Here is a 20,432-nt window from a genome sequence, read left to right on the forward strand (position 1 = left end):
GGTGCTAGTCATACATATTCATAAGTCTGAGATACAATTATTTTGCTTCTAGTTTTCCTTATTATACCTCTGGCTGTGTGCTGTTTCTAGTTTTCTACCATGAAGTCATTTTGGTGGTGGTTCTTCTTGGCCCTAAAAAATACTCTTTTCCTACAGTTGTAACTCCCATATGGTGAAAGGAAATGAAAATTAAAGGAGAAATCAGAATAAAATTTCAAAGATCATTACTTACTTATTTTTGAGCCAAATGCTAACTATTGAACATAAATCAATAAAATATAGTCAGGCATTGCCAATCAGGGATGACAGTAATTTAATGGAGAAATTGATGTTTAGGAAATTATCATTTTGGTTTTATATATTAATGTGCTGTGATTTCTCCAAGCTAATCTTGTTACCTTTTGCTTTATTTTTAATTTCATAACAGCGCACAAGGAGACGCAGAGTCCGAGACCCTTGGGGAAATTGGTGTGATGCAAGAGATTTGGAAGGGCAGACATTTGAGGTAACTTTGATCCTTTCAGATGACTCAGAAGTCACAATTGTTTTGTCAGTATACATTTGTGTATCTTTAATGTCACATATATTATACTTGTTTTATATGTCTGCATGTATAGATCTCTTTCCTGTGTTAATTTATTTGTCTAAAAGTCATCAATAAACAACAAAGAAAAAGATATTGAGGATGCAGTTAACTAGAAGTTCGACTGATTTTCAGAACTGTAATTATCTGTCCCAATATTCTGGTCTTTAGCTCCAGAATATCTGTCAGCGTGCCAGAGAGTTGTGCCCTGTTCATTTCAGTAAACAGTTCTTGAATGATGTTCTGATATACCAATTAAAATGTTGTTCTGAGCATTAGACATAAATTGAATTACAAATATTGAAGTATTATTTCTACTAACAAAAATTACGGTTCTATAAAGAAACATAGGCAGTGAATTAAGTATACACATGCATGCACACACACACACACCTTCTATGACTATATAATCTGTTTGTGAACAACCAGTGCTGTTAAATGGGAAGAATGTATGTGTACTACTGGCTTTGTTACATTGGGTAACTGTATCGAATCTCAGGGTTTTATTTATAATCCCCTCAAAGGTTGAATTAAATGAAATAAAATGTATGAAGGTCCTAATACTCGGTACTCAGTAAGTCTTGCATATACCAGATATTCAGTAAATGTTAGTTCTCTTCTTTCTCTCTTCCCCATTCCCTGCCCCCAGCCTCATACCTGAGCATTATTCTAGGCACAGCAATTAGTGACACATGGTCCCTGCCTTGAAGGAATTTACATTTCTAGTAGGAAAGATAACACCTTTGGTGAGTTCCATCAAATTGATTCCAAGAAATAAAAGACTGACCTAACAGGTATAATCAGGGTAGGTTTCACAGAAGATGTGATGTTTCATCTGTGACTTAAAGGATGAGCAAGAGAATCTCACAATGTGGAAATGTAGATGAGGGACTCTCGGCTGAGAGACATATAAATAAAGGTACAGACATGTACCAGACATGGGAAAATACCAGGTATAGTCTGGAAAAGGTGTGTAGTTCATATGGGCTGGAGTATAAGACTGATACGTGAGTGTGTGCTTAGTCGCTTCAGTCGTGTCTGACTTTGCGACCCCATGGACTGTAGCCTACCAGGCTCCTCTGTCCATGGGTTGCCATGACCTGCTCCAGGGATCTTCCCAACCCAGGGATCAAACCCATGACTCTCATCTCCTGCATTGGTGGGCGGGTTCTGTACCACTAGTGCGACCTGGGAAACCCAATAAGACTGGTAGTAGAGTTATTTTATTTTATATTTATGTAGGATTTACTACGTTAGACACTCCTGTCAGTATTTCACAAACATTAATTCATTTAGTCTTCACAGTAACATCGTAGCATTGTTATTATTATTGTTCCCATTTTAAAGATGAGGAAAACAAACACAGAAAGCTTCAATGACTTGGCCAGAGTCACCCAGCTAGTCTGAGGCAGAGCCAGGCATTGTCTCTGCGGAATCTGTGCATGGTAGCTTTATGCTGTGATGTCTCTGTATTAATTCTCCCTTCAGTGGTTGATGGATGCTTTGATCAAATGGTGGGGTTTTCTTTTTAGCATCTCTCTGCTGAGGAGTTGGCAAGAAGAAGAGAAGAGGAAAAATGCAAACTTAGTAAACCTTCAAAAGTACCAAGACCAACAAAAAGGTATAATGTGACATTATGCAAGTGTGATTTTGTTAATAATCATAAATGATTAGAAAATGTGTAGAAGGAATATCTGATGTTGTAGCATTGTTGTTCACTTATTAAGTTTAAAAATACTGCTGAAAGTTAAATTTTTTTTAATTTCACTGATTGTTAATTTGGGAGACCGTAAGCAAAAGTTTTAATTTGTTCGTGTTCAATAAACATAGGATCCAATATATGTTGTGAGGGCCTTGTTTATGACAGGTGGTTATTTAACTCCTTAGACATTACAAACCAGTAACCTCATGAAATGACTAGTTCCCTCTTTGCTTGGTGCTGAATGTTAGTGAGGCTCTCTTTTTTTTTTTTTTAATAATATAAAATATTTAGCTTGTAACATTAAGGGTCACTGTATAAATTAAATGCCTTGATTTTCTAGACCCTCACTTCCTGCAGATGACCCATGAAATAGACTGTAGTTTTGTCAAGTGTCCCTTTTAAAACAAGATATCCAGGAACACCTCTTGGTTATTTTCAGTGGAAAGAGCCCTAACACTAAGCAGTTAGATGTTCCTGGGTAAGTTACATAATGCTTTTATAAGCCTTAGGTCCTCATTTATAAAATAATAACTTTAACAGCACTGTTAGCTGTTTTAAGCATATCATATATATTAACTCATTTAATCCTCATAACAACCCTATGAAGTAGTTAATATAATCATTCCCATTTTATAAATGAGGAGACTGAGAGGCACAAAGAGGTTATATAACTTGGCCATGCTTGTTAATGGTGGTGGTGTCATTTAACCCAGGCATTAAGGCTTAAGAATCCGTGCTCCTAATCATTACATTATATATCACCTCTCTAAAAATTAAAGTCAAACTTTAGAATTGTTGTGAGAATAAATTAAATGAGATAAGCTACAGTCATCCATAAACTAGGACTCCTCATCTCATGTCCAGACATTCGATTTTCTGAATCTAAGTGTGAAACATACTGTAATTTTCCAGTCATTCTTCCAGGTAGGATCTTTTTGAATCCAGATCCACTTTTTTCATATTAGTCCTCGTAGCTTTGAATCATCAACATTTCAATAAGCTTGCCTTTTCCACCATTGGTCACTGATTAAAATGTTAAACTGAAATAATGTGAACCTCAGACATCATTGTTGAATCAGCTATGTATTACCACAATTAACCCAGTTAACCCACTCTTCATCTTATGCAGAAGAATAATCATAGCAGATGTCTTGCTTACATTTAATAACTATATTTGAGTCTTTATGAGTCTGCTAGTTTCTAGCATATCTGCTATCAAAAGTGAAATTTAGGTGTATCTATCATGACTTATATTTTCATGAGCCCATTATTCTTGGTCACCTCTTCACTTGCTAAAGGCTTGCAAAGCAGTTGTTAAATAACCCTTTCTAGAATTTTCCTCTGCTGCTTTTTTGGTGTTTTGAAAACAGGCCCAGTAATTGCCTATTCCTAGTCCTCCAGTAATTTTCCATTCTCTACAGTGCCTCAAAAAGTGTTGATGGTGGTTTCACATGATGGTTCTTCAAAGTGCTCTGGGATGTAAATGCTTTGTTTCTATTTCCTTAACTCTCTTGACTTTTTTTTTTTTTTTCCATTTTATTTGCGTTGATTAAGCACTTTCTAATTTGAACATCTTCCTAACTCAGCAAACCCTTTTTAAATGCCTACTGTTCTCAGTGTTTGGAATACAGTATTCAGCAAAACAAAGTGTCTCATCTCCTAGCACTAAGTCTCTGGTAGAATAGGAACTAAATAGTTCTGCTCTTTCCCAGTTAACATGAACATATTCCTTGTTTATTTGCTTTCTCTGGATGTAGCCTAACAGTTTTTATTTTTCTCAAACCTCAATTCTTTATTGGTCAAAGCCTTTCTAATATTTCTCTCATATTTATACATGTTTTTGTGTCTAGCTTTGGCTAGGTGGCCCTCTTTCCATCTTTTATACTTCATTTTAAAAGATGAGTCTACCATAGAACTTTGTATATACATTAATTTCTTTAACAGAATTGTTTGTCATTTATTCATTCAGCAAAGATTTACTGAGTGCTTCCTTTATCCTGAACACATTGTACTGACAGATGTTTCTGAGAAACGTCTATCTTGAACTTCCTTTCCTATCTTATGTTAGAGTTAGGTTTCCATTGAAACCTGCTTTCAGTGTAGGACAGGTCTGGCCATTTATAATGTTCTCTTTGGGTGTTGAAAGAAATTAAGACAACAAAATTACTTTCTCAAAGGTCCTATTGTTTCTCAAATTTTTAGTCAAGTCCAAAAGAACTGTGCTTCTTTCCAAAGGGTTATATCATAAATTCTCCTAGTTTATTGTTTTTCCACTTGGACAGAATTTAGGTTTAGATTATTGATGTACATTTTCAAATTTGTGAATAAATTATGTTATTGAAATTATATTAGGAATGATTTTCTTTTCTTTTTCCTTTTCCAGCTCATTTGATCCCTTCCAACTGATACCTTGTAATTTTTTCAGTGAAGAAAAGCAGGTATTATTCATTCATCACAGAATGACCATAAATAATACCCTCCTCTCTGGCATGAAATATTCTTTTTCTATGTATGCAAGGCATGTGTATATGAAAGGTTGGATAAGGCAGGGTACACTAAGGGTCAGATGAGTGATACACACGGAAAATGAGAAAGAATTTCTCCATGCTAGGGCTTTGAATTATACATATATTTCTTTAAAAGTCTGATTTGTGCTGAGCCTTGGTTGGTAGTGAGAACTTAGTGTGATAGATAAAGGAGAAAAGGGTGGACATTCCAGTTAGAAAGAATAAAATCTCTATTTTTATGCTCCCCCATTTTTTTTTTTTTATATTTCAGGAGCCATTTCAGGTGAAAGTAGCTTCAGAAGCACTTTTAATAATGGATTTGGTAAGGATATTATATTGTGTTTACTTAGTTATTCTGATTTCCATTCTTGTGTATTTTTATTGCAGGCATAAGAGAGAGTATGGAAGACGTGTATTTTGGATCTTAACTATCCTCTTTTACAAGGAATCTAAAAATAAGTCTTTTCTTTTGGAGAAAAGCCAAACAATTGCATGTTTCCATATTTTAGAGAAAATAAATTAATGTGAGTTTTTGCAGACTGTTTCTCATCATTAACCCTATTTTAATTTCCTAGTATCCTTGTCTGCTGCCTTCTAGATAACTGCAACAAAGCACAACTCTTAAAATTTGGAGGCTCCTTGTTTTGCACTAAACTACTGAGATCTCCAATAGTTGTGTGTGTGTTCATGGTATTTTTCTATAGGAGGACCCAGAGTGGTTTTACTTTGTATCCTTATGATACCTTTCCTGTGTAGGGAGAGCAAAACAATATCTTCATTTTGCAAATGTAAAAAAATGGCATCTTGGAGTGTTTAAATGTTTGGTTCAGTTTCTTAGCCAGCAGTAAAGATAGGTCTTAAATCCGAAGTCTGTGTATGCTGAGCCTAGCATCTGGTTCCTCTCCTGTGTTAATTCGTTTTAGAAAAGTATAATTATCATACTTGTAAATGACTCTCCTATGATAAGTGAGATTTGTTCTGGTATTTTGGCAGATGGATTTGGTTTGTATGTTTGGACTAAATCTATCTTGTATTTCTTTTAGCATGCTCATGTTTCTATGGCAGAAGTGATTGGTCTGTTAGGAGGAAGATATTCAGAAGCTGATAAAATAGTTGAGGTAAGTTTTCTCTTAAAATCTTAAAAATTATTTAGTCTTGCTGCTATACCAAGTGTTTTTATAGATTTCAGTGGATATAATTAACATATAAACTTTATGATATAAATGAGAATATGCGAATGTAGAAAGTTATTTTTTCCCTGGGACTTCCCTGGTGATCCAGTGGTTAAGAATCTGACTTGCCATGCAGGGGATGCAGGTTTGATCCCTGGCCTGGAAACTGAGATCCCGCATGCTGCGGGGCAACTAAGCCTATGCTCTGCGTCATGCACAGCCATGAAAGAGCCTGTATGCCACAGCTAAGACCCGATGCAGCCAAATAAGTAAATATTTTTTTTAAAAGGAGAAACAAAGTTATGTGTTCCTGGAGGTTTCTGAACATTCCATGTATTGAACACCTGTTTTCCTTATCCACTGAGAAGGAGGGAACATTGCCAGGCCTTGGTTCCATATTGCCTTCACCAGTAAAAGCTTCAACTCCTAAAAGGTCACCTTATGATTGAAACTCGGTATGCATCATTTGCTAGAAATTACCATAAATAATAGGGGTCATTCAATGACTTTTTACAAACATTAATATGGGCTGACCAACACTTCACTTGTCTGAATAGAAAAACAGATTTTGAGTTCCTAGCATACGGTCACACTTTTGGAGAGTACTTCATTTGCACGTTAAAGGCTGCCTGTGATAGAGACAAATAAAAGACTTGGCTTTAAAAAGTTTCTGTTCCTGTGTATGAATTCTGTGTAGAATTAACAGGATTTCAGTATAATCATTTAAGGATTAATCCTTTATAGGTCTGTGCAGCAGAACCATGTAACAGTCTGAGTACAGGACTGCAGTGTGAGATGGATCCTGTCTCACAGACACAAGCCTCGGAAACCTTGGCTGTCAGGGGCTATAGTGTTATTGGATGGTATCATTCTCACCCTGCCTTTGACCCTAATCCATCCTTACGAGATATTGACACTCAAGCCAAATACCAGGTGTGTTTATAGGTCTTTGTGTATATAGTCTGTAAATAATTGCACATTCTCTCCCCTCTCATTGTTTTCTATTAATTAAATATGCTTAGAAATAACATTTCTAGCAAAGTAATTACAAGAGTAATATATGTATATTGTTTAATACAGGCAAGCCATTACAGTACGGTGATAATTCTTCCCAGAGCCTTTAAAAATGATGGGCTGACTAGGACAGAGACTGGGTACAACTGAAATAATTGGAAATATCATGTATTTTGCATCTCTGGAAAAAAGTTTTGTTTTATTCTGCAGTTTTATGTTTGATATCTGGATGTTTTCACTATTGGCAACTGATTGTAACTTATTACCATATTGGTAAAGATTACAGCTGAAGGGTAGTGAATAAAATTTGTAAATGTATTCATGGAAAATGTAGATTATGTAGGCCAGGTGATCTTTTCAGGTTGGGTTGGACATATTTTGGCCTGAAGAGTTTAGGGTATGGAATAAATTTAATCTAGTTGCTGTTTGGAAGTGAAGTTTCTAACACACCTTTGCATTCCCTTTTCCTCTATTAGGTGTATAAAATGTTGGTATGGTTAAATACTGACTTTTAAGTTTATGTAGTTGAACTAATTTTACTTTTTTTTTTTAATTGTAGAGTTACTTCTCCAGAGGCGGTGCAAAGTTCATTGGGATGATTGTTAGTCCTTATAATCGAAATAATCCTTTACCTTATTCTCAGATTACCTGCCTGGTTATAAGTGATGAAATTAGCCCAGATGGCTCTTATCGTAAGTTTTCAACAAAAACAGTTCTACTTTTACTTTCATTTTTTTGAATCTTACAAATCACAGAATTTATACCTAGGCAGAGCAATTTGATGGAAAAGTCTGTGTCCTCAACTAGGGAGTCACTGTTCGCATACCATGTAGTACAGCCACCCTCTTTCCTTTTATGATTTCCTCCTACAGTGAAGCCCCCACTGTTACCACGGCCACTGGGCGAAAACATTACAATGCAGTGATAACTTACAGCCAGCTAGTGTGTACATGAGGTCCTGGAGACACTGCAGGAAGCAGAACAGGCAAAACCTCTTCTGTTTTCTTGAACATTTTTTGGTAAATGCAGTTTCACTTTCTCTGCAATGGCATTCAAATGAATAAAAAGATAAAAAGAACAGTGACCACCCTACCACATGCTCTCCATGACCTCCCAGCTTAGGCTCAACGGTGCTTATTTTTATATCTATCTCAAGAAAGAATTTGGGTTGGTTTAGCCCATCATGACTCAGTTCCTTTGGGACTTATGTCCCCTGCTGTTCCAATCAGCTCTAGCTGGATAGGGAATTAGACTAAGAAAAGTAGGGATGTTTAAGATGGGAATGCAGATAGAAGTGAAAGATTAGAGGAAACAGCTAACATCTCTAGGATATTTTCTTTTCATCCTAATACCACTGCTCTATGGTATTAGGTATTAGGTATAGACTGACTCTACTGTCTCTGGATGCTGTCACTCTACATTATATTCTTTCCATTAGCTCATGAGCCCCTTGAACGTAGATACTATATTGTACTCATTTATTCTACTCTCAGTTTCTAGCCCAGCGCATGGTGTAATGTAGATTTAACAAATTAATTTCTTCATTCTTAATGATGTCACTCGGATGCCCTGTCTGTGGTGAAGACCCCAGCACCACTACCCTCCATCTCATTTACTGTTAGTTTCTGTTCTTTGTGCACCTGCAACATTTGTTTCCTGCCTTCATGGTTATTTTCATCTTTTAATATAATTTATTTAGCATGTCTCACTAAACTGTGAGCCCCAAAGAGCAGGAACTACATCTTTGTATCTCCTGTAGCACCTAATCAGTTGCCTTACATGTAAGAAGTGGTCAGTGCTCTATATAGTTTTATTGAATGAGTAGTAGTGACATTAACTTTTCCAAAATGCCCATTTTGAGCATATCACACACACATACATATATATATGTGTGTGTGTGTATGTATCATTCTTTACCCCAGTATAATTTTACAAAAAGTTACAAAAGGAAGAGTCACAGTAAAATTGTTCTCAGTTTAAATCTGTCTTAATATCACATACTGCTAGATTTTGTGAGTGAACCTCTACTGTGCTGTTTATACATTCACCTGTGGCTATATATGATGGCTTAAATTAATTAGAATTAAATGAAATGTAAAATTTAGTTCGTAGAATCCTACTTCTGGTCAAAATGAAGTAACAAGGACCTGTCTGATACAACCGAAAAACTGGACAAAAGAAAACAGTGGTATTTATAACATCAAGCAGTGAAGGATATGATTGTTCAGAGATGGGAAGCATAAAAGCGAGCCTAAGTTACCCTGGCTTATTAACTTTAAAAGAACTTCCAGGTATGGCACAAGGAGGAGAAACCCACCCAGAATCTAGCTGACTCTGAGTTGACATGATGGAGATAAGACCAAGGAGACCAGGGCAACTAAATTTGCAGGACAGAGTACCAGAGAGCAGAATGCCACTTGGAGAAACTCCAGAGATGTATAGAAGGTTCAGATTTACTGTTTAGCAAGATATAGACCAATGCTTGTGTGTGAAGAAACTACCCCAAATGAGAAGGAATCACCCAAAAGATGAGCAGGCCCAGTGCTGGAGGCTCATGTAAGCTCCTGTCAGACAGCACACAAGTGTCCATGTGAACAGCACTGCAGAAAGTTCTCTTGAGTAGAGCTGCCTCTTCCATTGTTAACACTGCTTATTAGGTCTTAATCCTTGGTCCTTTGCTCCTCTTGGAAACCTTCTGGTTCAAGAATTAAATAAAATTTCTCACAAGCCATGTGATACCTTGTATTACAGTACTTTGAACTGGGTGCTTGACATATTTATATGTGTATTCATTTATTCATTAATTTATGTCTGATGGCTAATCATTTCTCTACTTGTAATAGGCAGGAAATATACTTAGTGATTAGTTTTATTCTGACACTTAAGTGGATAAAAATAATCAGTGCATATATGTGTAATTGAATCATTTTGCTGTATACTTGAAAATAGCATATTATCAATTAATTATACCTCAATTTTAAAAAATAATAAGCCTATCAAAAGTAATCAGTACAAAAGGAAATTTTTACTGGTTTAGTACCTTTTTTTAACTTATAAAATACTCATTACCAAATAGAGATGTATAATATGTGTGTGTGTGTGTGTGTGTGTATTTTCTTTTTTATGAGCACAGACTGCAAATGCATTTATTTATTTACTTCTATTTTGGTCTCATTTTTTACTTCCATTAAGAATAGGAGTTGCTTACCTGGACTCAGATCCCAGCTCTGACATGCTTTTGTTATTTTACCTAGGGCAGGTTACTTAATATCGCTCCTTCTTTGCCACATCTGTAAAATGAAAAAAAATGATTACCTTGCTTATGGGGCATTGTAGAGACTGTCAGTAATGCATATAAGTGCTTAGTAAATGATAGGTCTAAAGTAGGTAGTTACAATTATAGCTATAGCCTGTGCTTGGTAATCAAAACATATCAAGTAAATGATTGTTATCACAAAAGGAGTTTGTGTAGTAGCTTATGTATTATAATGTGTCACTCAAGTTCTTGGAGGGGGAAAACAAAATGGAAGAGAATTGAGAAATGAAAAAAATCAGCTATCATCATGCTGTTTGTTCCCTTCTCTCCTTCCATACGCCTGAAAAAAAATGGGGAGAAAAAGCCTTTTTAGAGCATATTGACAAATTATGTTTGCATTGTATGGAAGTATAGTTATGATTCTTTTTTTCCCCCTAGTACCTTCTGATTTGCTGGCATTTTATTTACTTGAAAAGCTTTATGATGGCAAAAATGCAAGTTGAGAGGCAGTATGATGTAAAGGTTAAGAACATAATCTTGAGCCAAACTGCCTGACTTGAAATCCTGGCTCTCTCTCTTGCTAGTTTTGTATGAATAAGTCCAAGAGCAGATTATTTAATATAGCCTTTCTGTGGCTCAGTGTCATAAAAAAAGAAAAGGGAATAATACTGGTTACTAGTTCATGTGGTGTTAGCGTTAGTCGCTCAGTCATGTCCGACTCTTTGCAATCCCATTGACTGTAGCTCCTCTGTCCATGGATTCTCCAGACAAGAATACTGGAGTGGGTTGCCATTCCCTTCTCCAAGCTAGTTCATGTAAGTGGCCTTTATTGTTGTTATTCAGTCGCTAAGTCAAGTCTGGCTCTTTGTGACCCTGTGGACTGTAGCACACCAGGCTCCTCTGTCCTCCATTGTCTCTCAGAGTTTGCTCAGATTCCTGTCCATTGAGTCAGTAATGCTATCTAACCTTCTCATACTCTGCCACCCCCTTCTCCTATTGCCTTCAGTCCTTCCCAGCATCAGGGTCTTCTCCAGTGAGTCAGTTCTTCGCATCAGGTGGCCGGAGTATTGGAGCTTCAGCTTCAGCTCAGTCCTTCCAATGAATATTCAGGACTTCCTTTACTGGTTGGATTGCTTTAACTGGTTGGGTCTCCTTGCAGTCCAAGGGACTCTCAAGAGTCTCTTCCAACACCACAATTCGAAAGCATCAGTTCTGTGGTGCTCAACCTTCTTTATGGTCCAGCTCTCATTTCCATACATGACTACTGGAAAAACCATAGCTTTGACTAGACGGACCTTTTTTGGCAAAGTGATGTCTCTATTTTTGAATACGCTGTCTAGGTTTGTCATAGCTTTCCTTGCAAGGAGCAGGCATCTTCTGATTTCATGGCTGCAGTCACCATCTGTAGTGATCTGGGAGCCCAAGAAAAGGAAATCTGTTACTGCTTTCACTTTTCCCTCTTCTACTTGCCATGATTTTCGTTTGAATGTCAAGTTTAAATCCAGGTTTTTCACTCTCCTCTTTCACCTTCATCAAGAGGCTCTTTAGTCCCTCTTCACTTTCTGCCATTAGTATGGTATCATCTGCATTTCTGAGGTTGTTGAAATTTCTCCCAGCAGTCTTGATTCCAGCTTGTGATTTATCCTGCCCAGCATTTCGCATGATGTACTCTGCATATAAGTAAAATAAGCAGGGTGACAGTATTCAGCCTTGTCATACTCCTTTTCCAGTTTGTAACCAGTCCATTGTTCCATGTCCAGTTTTAACTGTCCCTTCTTGACCCACGTAAAAGTGTCTCTGGAGTCAGGTACCGGTGGTCTGGTACTCCCATCTCTTTAAGAATTTTCCACAATTTGTTGTGATCCACACAGTCAAAGACTTTAGTGTAGTCATTGAAGCAGATGTTTTTCTGAAACTCCCTTGCTTTCTCCATGATCCAGTGCATGTTGGCAATTTGATCTCTCATTCTCTGCCTCTTGAAACCCAGTTTATATATCTGGAAGTTCTCGGTTTCTGTACTGCTAAAGTCTAGCTTGAAGGATTTTGAGCATAACCTTGCTAGCATGTGAAATGGGCACAATTGTACAGTTGTTTAGACATTCTTTGGCATTGCCTTTCTTTGGGATTGGAATGAAAACTGACCTTTTCTAGTCCTGTAGCTACTGCTGTGTAAGTGGCCTTACATCCATACAAAATCCATACAAAAGTCCCCTCTAGGGACTTTTCTGGTGGTCCACTGGCTAGGACTCCATGCTCCCAATGGAGGGGGCTCAGTTCCAACCCCTTGTCAGGGAACTGTATCCTGGATGCCATAGCTAAGACCCCGTACAGCCAAATTAATTAATTAAAGAAAAATACTTTTATATAAAGCCTGGCACATAGTAAGCATTATACCAGTGTTACTATTATTGTATTGGCCTTTGGTAATGAATCACCTGAGCTTTTTAAATATACCACAAATATAACTACATGGGGATTTTGAAGGATATATGAGAAATTACTAAGTAGGCTCATCTTTTGGTATTTTTGCCTTTCTAACTTATGTAAGTGATATCTACCCTTTGGACTTGTTTCCTCCAGAGTTTATGTGACTCAAGTGATGTTACTGCCTCTCCAGAATTAAATCTAGTCCCTCCCTGCCTAGTCTTACGTCAGCACACAGAGGGAGGTGGAATGAATGTAGGCTTAGAAGTCAGACAAGACTGCTGGAGTGTGAAATCCAAGCTCTTCGCTTTACTAGTGGAAACAGCTTGTTCAACCCGTCTCAGCCTCAGTTTTATGTGTTAAATAGGAATAATGCTACCTATCTTATAGCACTGTGTTGATAATCTGTGTTTTAAAAAAAGTCATTGGGATGGAACATAGCTTGGTTTGCCTAAATCAATCCCTGTTTAAGCCTATGGTTCTGGCAAGTACATCTAAGTGCCCACTTTCACTCCAGAAGCCTCTTGCTTTGGATGATGATTTATATGATCATCTTACCTGTCACAGTTCTTTGCATAGAATTGTCATGCAAATGGCACTGTTCCTTTTCTTTATTAATTGCTTGGCATTAATAGGCTTAATGGACCAAGTTTAACCAGGCAATGCATAATTAATGAATGCCTCCTATGTTTAAAGTGCTGCTTAGCTGGTCTGCCAAGTTGCAATTGTGAAAACAGTGATGGGAATTGTAAGTAATTAAAAGGAGATTGGAGATTCAAGAAATAGTTGGTAAAAATGTGCTTCTTTATGCTGTTCTAGGTTTACCTTATAAATTTGAAGTACAACAGATGTTAGAAGAACCTCGTTGGGAGTTAGTGTTTGAAAAGACAAGATGGATAATAGAAAAATACAGGCTATCCCGGAGGTATGTGCTGTGGTTTGAGAGGGTTGCACATCTGCAGTGTTCTCATTAAACTATGTTTTAGGGAAAACCCAAGTTAAATATAAAATTGTGATGTATGGCATCAGTGATAGTTTATTACAAAACTAATGTGTTTATAGTATTTGTTTCATTGGTTTGTTTTCATATTTCTTCCAACAGCAGTGTCCCCATGGATAAAATCTTTCGCCGAGATTCTGACCTGACTTGTTTGCAGAAAGTAAGCTTCCTTCAGCTTAATTGGTTTCATTGTTCATAGAGTCTAAAGCTGTTCATCTTGATGTGTTTTCCCATGATGCCTGATGCTTTGTGGATACATTTTCTGTGTGTTTCTTTTATTGCTTTTTCCTTTCTAAATTTAATTTCTAGGAGATAATTAGTAATGTGTTTTGTTGCCCACGCTTGCATATAGAAATAATATTGTTTTAGAACAAAATTTGTCAGTGTTGGCTGATTACTATTGTACACAATGGAGAGCATTTTTCTTATTTAATTAAATTCAAAAGCACCATGTTCCCATTTAGCTTTAACAATTGATCATTTTTAAAAGTGGTAGTATAAATCTGACAAATTTAAATGGTCATTTTACTTAACTTCTGGTAGAAAATAAGAGTCTTGAATTATTTTATTTCATTTCTAGTTTTGTTTCTATGAGTGTATTGAGAGATTGGCAAGATTGGTCTTTCTTTTTTTCTTTTAGTAACAGTTTGGAAATAGAAAATTTTAACTTACTAAGTTTCTTCTTTAATATTTTTTACCCCCTCCTATTGTAGTCACTTTCTCTTTGTTCTATTGGAAGATCAATATACACATTTCCCAGGAACTAGACTCTGGCATCCTATATTTGAAATGGTAGAATCTTGTATTTTAATGTACATAGATTTTTATCCCATAGGATTCTTTGCTTTGTAAATAAAACTACTTAAAGCAAATCCACAAGTTCGTAGAAAGCATGATACATACAGTCTCAAGATTATCTCTTTATATAAAATCAGAACTAACCTAAGCATTCCTCAACAATGGTTTCCTATACTTCAGCTGTACAATTATTAAACACAAATTTATCCTCAACCTCCTAGGAGAGTGTTTCTAATTTAAGCACTAGAATTTTTCTAAGTTAAGCACTATAAAATAGATTTGCAAAGGGATAAAATGATAGTAATGCAAACCCTCTTCTTGTACTTTTCTGTATTTCAATATAAAACTTTTCTTTTCAACTAGCTTTTGGAGTGTCTGAGGAAAACTCTGAGCAAAGTGACCAATTGCTTCATTGCTGAAGAATTCTTGACTCAAATAGAAAATTTATTCCTTTCCAGTTACCAAAGCAATCCAGAGAATGGAGTGGCTGAAGAGAACTGTACTGTGGGGCAAAAGGAATTGTTAATGTAATTATCTTAAAGTAAGATATTTTAATCTTGACACGGTAGATCCTACTTTGAGAGTTATAACCTTGAAATTATTGTTTAACTGTGGTACAGCTTTGACTTTTTTTTGCTAGTTCATGAAATCCAAACTTCACCACATACACCATCTGGCAAGAAAGAGAGCTGGACTTGTTTTCATATGTGGTACTCAGAGTGTTGTATGAAGTGGGGTCGGCCTGCAGGCGCAGTCTTCCACGGCCAGTCAGGGCGTGAACTGGAGGGTGGCCTCCCTGCTGTCTTCAGGTTGATGAATGGATTGTGTCTCGAATTTTTGCTTCCCCTGAACTAGTCATTCCAGTTTTGCTGTCTCGTGTCTCATTAGGAGCACCTCTGTTCTCTTCATGTGTTTTTTTGAGGCTTGTTTATGGTTGCAGATGAGATGCGGGTGGGTGGTCACTGAAATAATGAACATGGTTGAGAACTGCTGGTTTAATGAATCTAACAGCATGCTATGCGAGGCCAGGGGAGGCCTGGAGAAGAGACCTAAAGGAGAGAATCAAATGACCAGCTGTTTAATTACAGATATTTGCTTCCATTTTACTTTATAACTGCACTGCTATAGGATGTGCCATTTTATCAGCTGTAGCATTTTGTCAGGCTTTGAGATACATAATATAAGGAGCTTCAGCTATAGGTGCCACTTAACTAGTGTTTGTGATAAAACTCAGTTAACTAGAACACAGGTAATCATAACAAACTAGATTTTTTATTTTTCCTCCTCCTACCTGCTATGAGGAGAAAGAGGCAAATTACAATAAAGCTTAAATAAATCAGATTTGATTTTAAAAACAAAAAATCCTTCCAGGACATATTATGTATTGAGCCCAGTTCTGTATACTTGCTGAATCCAGAACAGGGGTCAGTGGACCTTTTATGTAAAGGGGAAGTTAATAACTTAGGCTTGGCAGACTGCATACCATCTCTGTCGATCATTCTTCTTTATATTTTTTAACAGCTCTTTCAAAATGTAAAACCATTTTTAATTCATGAGCCTCATAAAAGACAGGTTGCTGGCTGTTGTCTTCCAAACCCTGCTCCAGAGGATTGCAAATATTTAGAATTTATTTTCAAGTGCATGAGCCTGAGCCACTGAAAGGTCTTGCATCATCTTCATCAGTTCTATTGCATCTAATCTGTGTATGATCTGTAATTAATATCAAAGGAAAATAAGTCAGTGTTGGAAGGAGCAGTGAGCCAGTTTTAGATGATCTGGGTCTTGACTCAGTCTTGTGAATTGGGGGAATATAGTCTACCTTCTCTGGGCCTAAATTCATGTTTAACTGAGGTCTACATTATCTTCCCTGTGTCCTACGAGGTCTAAAATCTTGTAATTCACTCTAATCGTTGGACTTATTCACCTGGAGGTTATATTTTGAGATGGTACAGTCCCAAAGTTAATTTTAAGTGTTTTTTAAGGAAAGTGGCAGTATTTTCCGTTTTTCTACATTCTTTTAGGATAAACAGTGAAACATAACTTACAAAGCAGTTACTGTGGGGACCAGGGATATTAGAACTGTAGACCAAAAATAGGAAACCTGAGTTCTTACCCGAATTCTCTTACCAGCTTTGTTATGTGACAATCACATAACCTTCTGTATGTCAGGCTCCTCACCTGTAATTCAAGGGCAGAAAGTGTGCTTCTGTAAAAGGTAGTGGTTCATTCCTTTGTACTCTTCCTTCTGACATGTTTTCTTCATTATACCTCAGGAACAGACCCTAGAAAGTGGTATTAATTAGCTTTCTTAATTGACATTTCCCTGTTATATTGATGGATTGGGGTTGGAAGATAGTGAAAATTAAGAATTCTGTTCTCAGTCTGGGTCTTCTGCCTGCTTGTGGGTTACTACATTTAGTAACCTAAGCCATACTATGAGGAGCTCAAACATGGTACTGTTCAGAGTTTAGTGCTTTGGGAGCATAGTTTTTTTAAGTAATACTTCCTGACTTTTTTTTTGATAATAGAGTAAATTTATCCTTTTAGAAGATAATTTTTAAAAAACAGAAACCATATTTAACATTGTAGTATAAACCTTTCATTTTTTTTAACATCATGTAATTTTAAATACAGTCTGTGATATTTTCCTCCCCTCCTCCCTCATTCATTCCTTTATATTTTTCTTATGATAGTCTTAAAACATTTTTGCAGCTCTTGGTGCCCACATTCCTATCACTGCCAACCTTGGCCTGCCGAGGGCAGTAGGAATCAAGCCTTGAGAAGCACGGGAAGTCTCGGACTGAGTGGCAGTGTGGGAGTTTAAGAGGCAGGGTCTCAGAGGGAAGCCTACCTCTAGCAATGTTTACAGAGTGGAGATAGGACCTGAAAACATCAGAGTCTCTTTGTCCTGATTTGGTCCTTACTTTTGTGCAATGACAATAAAATAAGGAGCTTCGTTTTGTTTTATTTTTTTTTTTCCAGCTTGCCTACTGGAAATTGACATTATGATTACTTCACTAGTATTAGCTCTCTTTTAGTCTCATCCCAAAGTAATATTCAAAAAAAGAAAAATCAGTGGAATAAGATCCACAAGACCAGAGGCTGCCCCTGGGTCATTTCAGCCTTGGCCCATCGGCCCTCAGTGCTGCACTGTAGCTTCTGTGGGCCTTAGACACTTTGGCCTTTTTGACCCTCTTCTTCCACAGAAAAACTACTAAAAATCAATGTTACAACTGCATTTGTATAAAATGAATTTAATATTGTATATGCATACATCCTCCCATCTGAAAGTGTTTTTTGTGTTATAAATGTAAAAGAAATTAAAACATTTGGGAGGGCCTCTAAATGTATTATAAACATGAGACCTGGTGCCTAATAGCTCAGTTGGCCCTGCCTATATTCTGTTACCCCTCCCCTGTAAACTGACCTCACAAACCCTAGCGGAGCTTTGCCACACAGCCAAAAACACTGCAGTTCCTGTGGCTTTAGATCCATAGACATGAGCTTTGGTCTTGACTGACTCCACCAACATTCAGGACTTGGTTGGAACCATTCATCCCCCAAAGAAAGATGGGCTGAAGTGGCTAATTTTAGTTTTCAGGTGGATATTTTGTTCTGACTCTTATTACGAGTCACGGCTCCTGCCACCCTTTCTTCCTGCATTTCCCTCAAGCTCTTTTTTCATCCCCACTCCCTCAGTTGTCACCTGTCGGTGTGTAGCTATGAGATCCGCCATTGTCACGTGTTGAAAGCAAGGCCTGGAGAATGGAGTTGAACAGAAGCATTCTTGTTTCCCAGAAGCTGACTAATGCTGCCCCAGCCTTCTCTCCGTAACTTTCCTCCCCCCCAGGAGTGAGGCAAGGGCTGTGACGCACAGGTTGTTTGGGCAGCGAGGAGACTGTGGGCTTGGCATGCCACCCTGAGTGGGCCTCCTGCTCTTCAGTTCACCTTCTTCCTGTTTATCTTGCTGGGTCCTCATGAGCTGAGCTGGAGAACCTGGAGAAGCCGGTACAGGCAGGAGGCCCTAGGACTGATGCTCTGTCGCGTCCCTACACCACCCGGAAGGTAGCTACCGTCTCAGGACACACCCAGCTGGTGTTACCTATACTCTTCTCTACCCAGAGCTAGAGGCTCAATCTAGAGTCACACATTATGACATTTAGGAAAACTTACTTCACACAAGCACAAAGATAAAAAGACATACATTTGTGTCATCATCTGTTCCATCAGAGGTAATACAGCATTTAACAAAGAAATGTGATCATTTCCAGTTTACAGTAGTTTAATAGCTTTCTTACAAATTAATATCATATTTTGCAATATTTCCAGAAAACCACTGTGGAGAATAATGTAATATGCTTTAGCATAATTCCTTACCTTTTCTTAAAGGTTTTTTCATTTAACCTGTAATTTGGGCTTTCTGGTATTTTCTAAATCTTTTCTTTTAAGCTTCCTTAAATCCTTTCTAGAGCAAGGCAAAGAGTAAGTATGTTATCCCAGCTAAGTCAGGAGAAAGTCAAATATCCCAGAGAAGCTGTGATTATGCCAGGGGCTCTATACCAAACTAAATTTGAGAAGGTAAAATTAATTCATGATATGTGGGTTGTTTTATTCCTTTGACTATATTTATGAATATATTCATAAGAACTCTTAATTTCTGCCAAAAAAAAAAAAAAAAGCCTGATCTGCCATCTTTGAGGTTTCCTGGAGTACTCTCTTAGGAATTAAGAAACATGTTAACTGTGATCTTACAGTTTGTATTCCTGTTTCACAGGTTACCACAGAACATTTGTTTCAGATGAATCATAAAATAATATTTAGATTCTAGCATGAATTAAATAGATGGGTCAAATATATCTTTAAATTTGTGGATCTGATGTGTGAATTGTGTATTATGTACAAGTTTACCATGATTATTGATAAGCCTGTTGCTGTTGTTTTCCCCAAATGTTATTAATATCAGTGTTTATGGAATTTCTTTTATTAGTTTGAATCTTGGAATGTTCTGTACTAAAATATAATTTAAACCATTTTGTACAATTAAATATGATGCCATGTTGTGTATATCTGTATTAAAGAAGATTGTAAATATTAATGTTTGTACAATTATGAAAGCTTTTCCTCAAAATAAGTGAATTCTCCTCCTAGTACTTAAATTGTGACATAAAATAACTGGTTTTAAACTTTGGGGTTTTATCTTATAAGAATTTAAGGGAAACATTCTAAAGATTCTATATAAATAAAATTTTGAAAATAAAGTGGTGAATCATTTGGTCTCTGTCTAAATTATTAGCAGCATACACGCTGATTACAAACAATGCCCCCATTAATTCAGGAAATATTTGCTGAGCATTTTAGGCACACAAAGGTGAATAAGGTCTTGGTTCCTTTCCACAAGAATCCTACTCCCTAATCCTACTACCTGATAAATGAGAAGCATATAGAACTGACATGGGTAGGTAAGACACTAAGATAAAAACAGGAACTGATTATAAATGCCTGTAAGACTGCAAGGGTAAGAGGTGTGTAGATAGATAAATGAGAACTCTTTAGAATGTAAGCAGTGAGATTGATTGCCTGAAAGATCACCTTTAAACCTTAATGATATTTGGGGACGATGTTCCAGATAGAAGATATTTCAGAGATAAGTGACCTTGGAGCATAGACATGGAGGTAAAGAACGAGCGAGTTAGAGAATGATGAGTCTTGGGTTTAAGAGAAAATTCTCATGCGGAATTAACTCATTAACTAGTCCTTAACTTCCCAGTTCTTACTTTCTGCAAAACCTATCAATTTGAAAAACTGAACAACAGGGTCAGACTTGTGTATATTCAATACATATAGATCTTCACTGTCTGTCCTTTTATTGAGGACTTCTTTGCATTCAGCACATAAACATCTACTCATTCTTTGCACACAGTGCGTAGCACTCTATAGTACAAATTTGCCATTGTCAGCTTTGAACTGATGAACTTC

General features: G+C 36.9%; 1 protein-coding gene across 2 annotated transcripts in view; it reads left to right on the forward strand.

Annotated features, from left to right (window-relative positions):
• MYSM1 (Myb like, SWIRM and MPN domains 1) overlaps positions 1–19,730 on the forward strand; it is a 41,737-nt gene extending 22,007 nt beyond the window's left edge. For both annotated transcript variants that reach the window (XM_061411785.1, XM_061411786.1), the window contains 10 exons: positions 428–505; positions 2,116–2,204; positions 4,669–4,723; positions 5,064–5,114; positions 5,836–5,910; positions 6,709–6,897; positions 7,538–7,670; positions 13,478–13,583; positions 13,761–13,818; positions 14,820–19,730. In XM_061411785.1, coding sequence (XP_061267769.1) covers positions 428–505; positions 2,116–2,204; positions 4,669–4,723; positions 5,064–5,114; positions 5,836–5,910; positions 6,709–6,897; positions 7,538–7,670; positions 13,478–13,583; positions 13,761–13,818; positions 14,820–14,987 — 1,002 coding nt within the window. In that variant the 3' untranslated portion in view covers positions 14,988–19,730. The remainder of the gene's footprint in view (positions 1–427; positions 506–2,115; positions 2,205–4,668; positions 4,724–5,063; positions 5,115–5,835; positions 5,911–6,708; positions 6,898–7,537; positions 7,671–13,477; positions 13,584–13,760; positions 13,819–14,819) is intronic.
• The last annotated feature ends 702 nt before the right edge of the window (positions 19,731–20,432 follow it).

Source organism: Bos javanicus, chromosome 3 (genome assembly GCF_032452875.1).
Source record: "Bos javanicus breed banteng chromosome 3, ARS-OSU_banteng_1.0, whole genome shotgun sequence".
NCBI classification, from domain to species: Eukaryota; Metazoa; Chordata; class Mammalia; order Artiodactyla; family Bovidae; genus Bos; species Bos javanicus.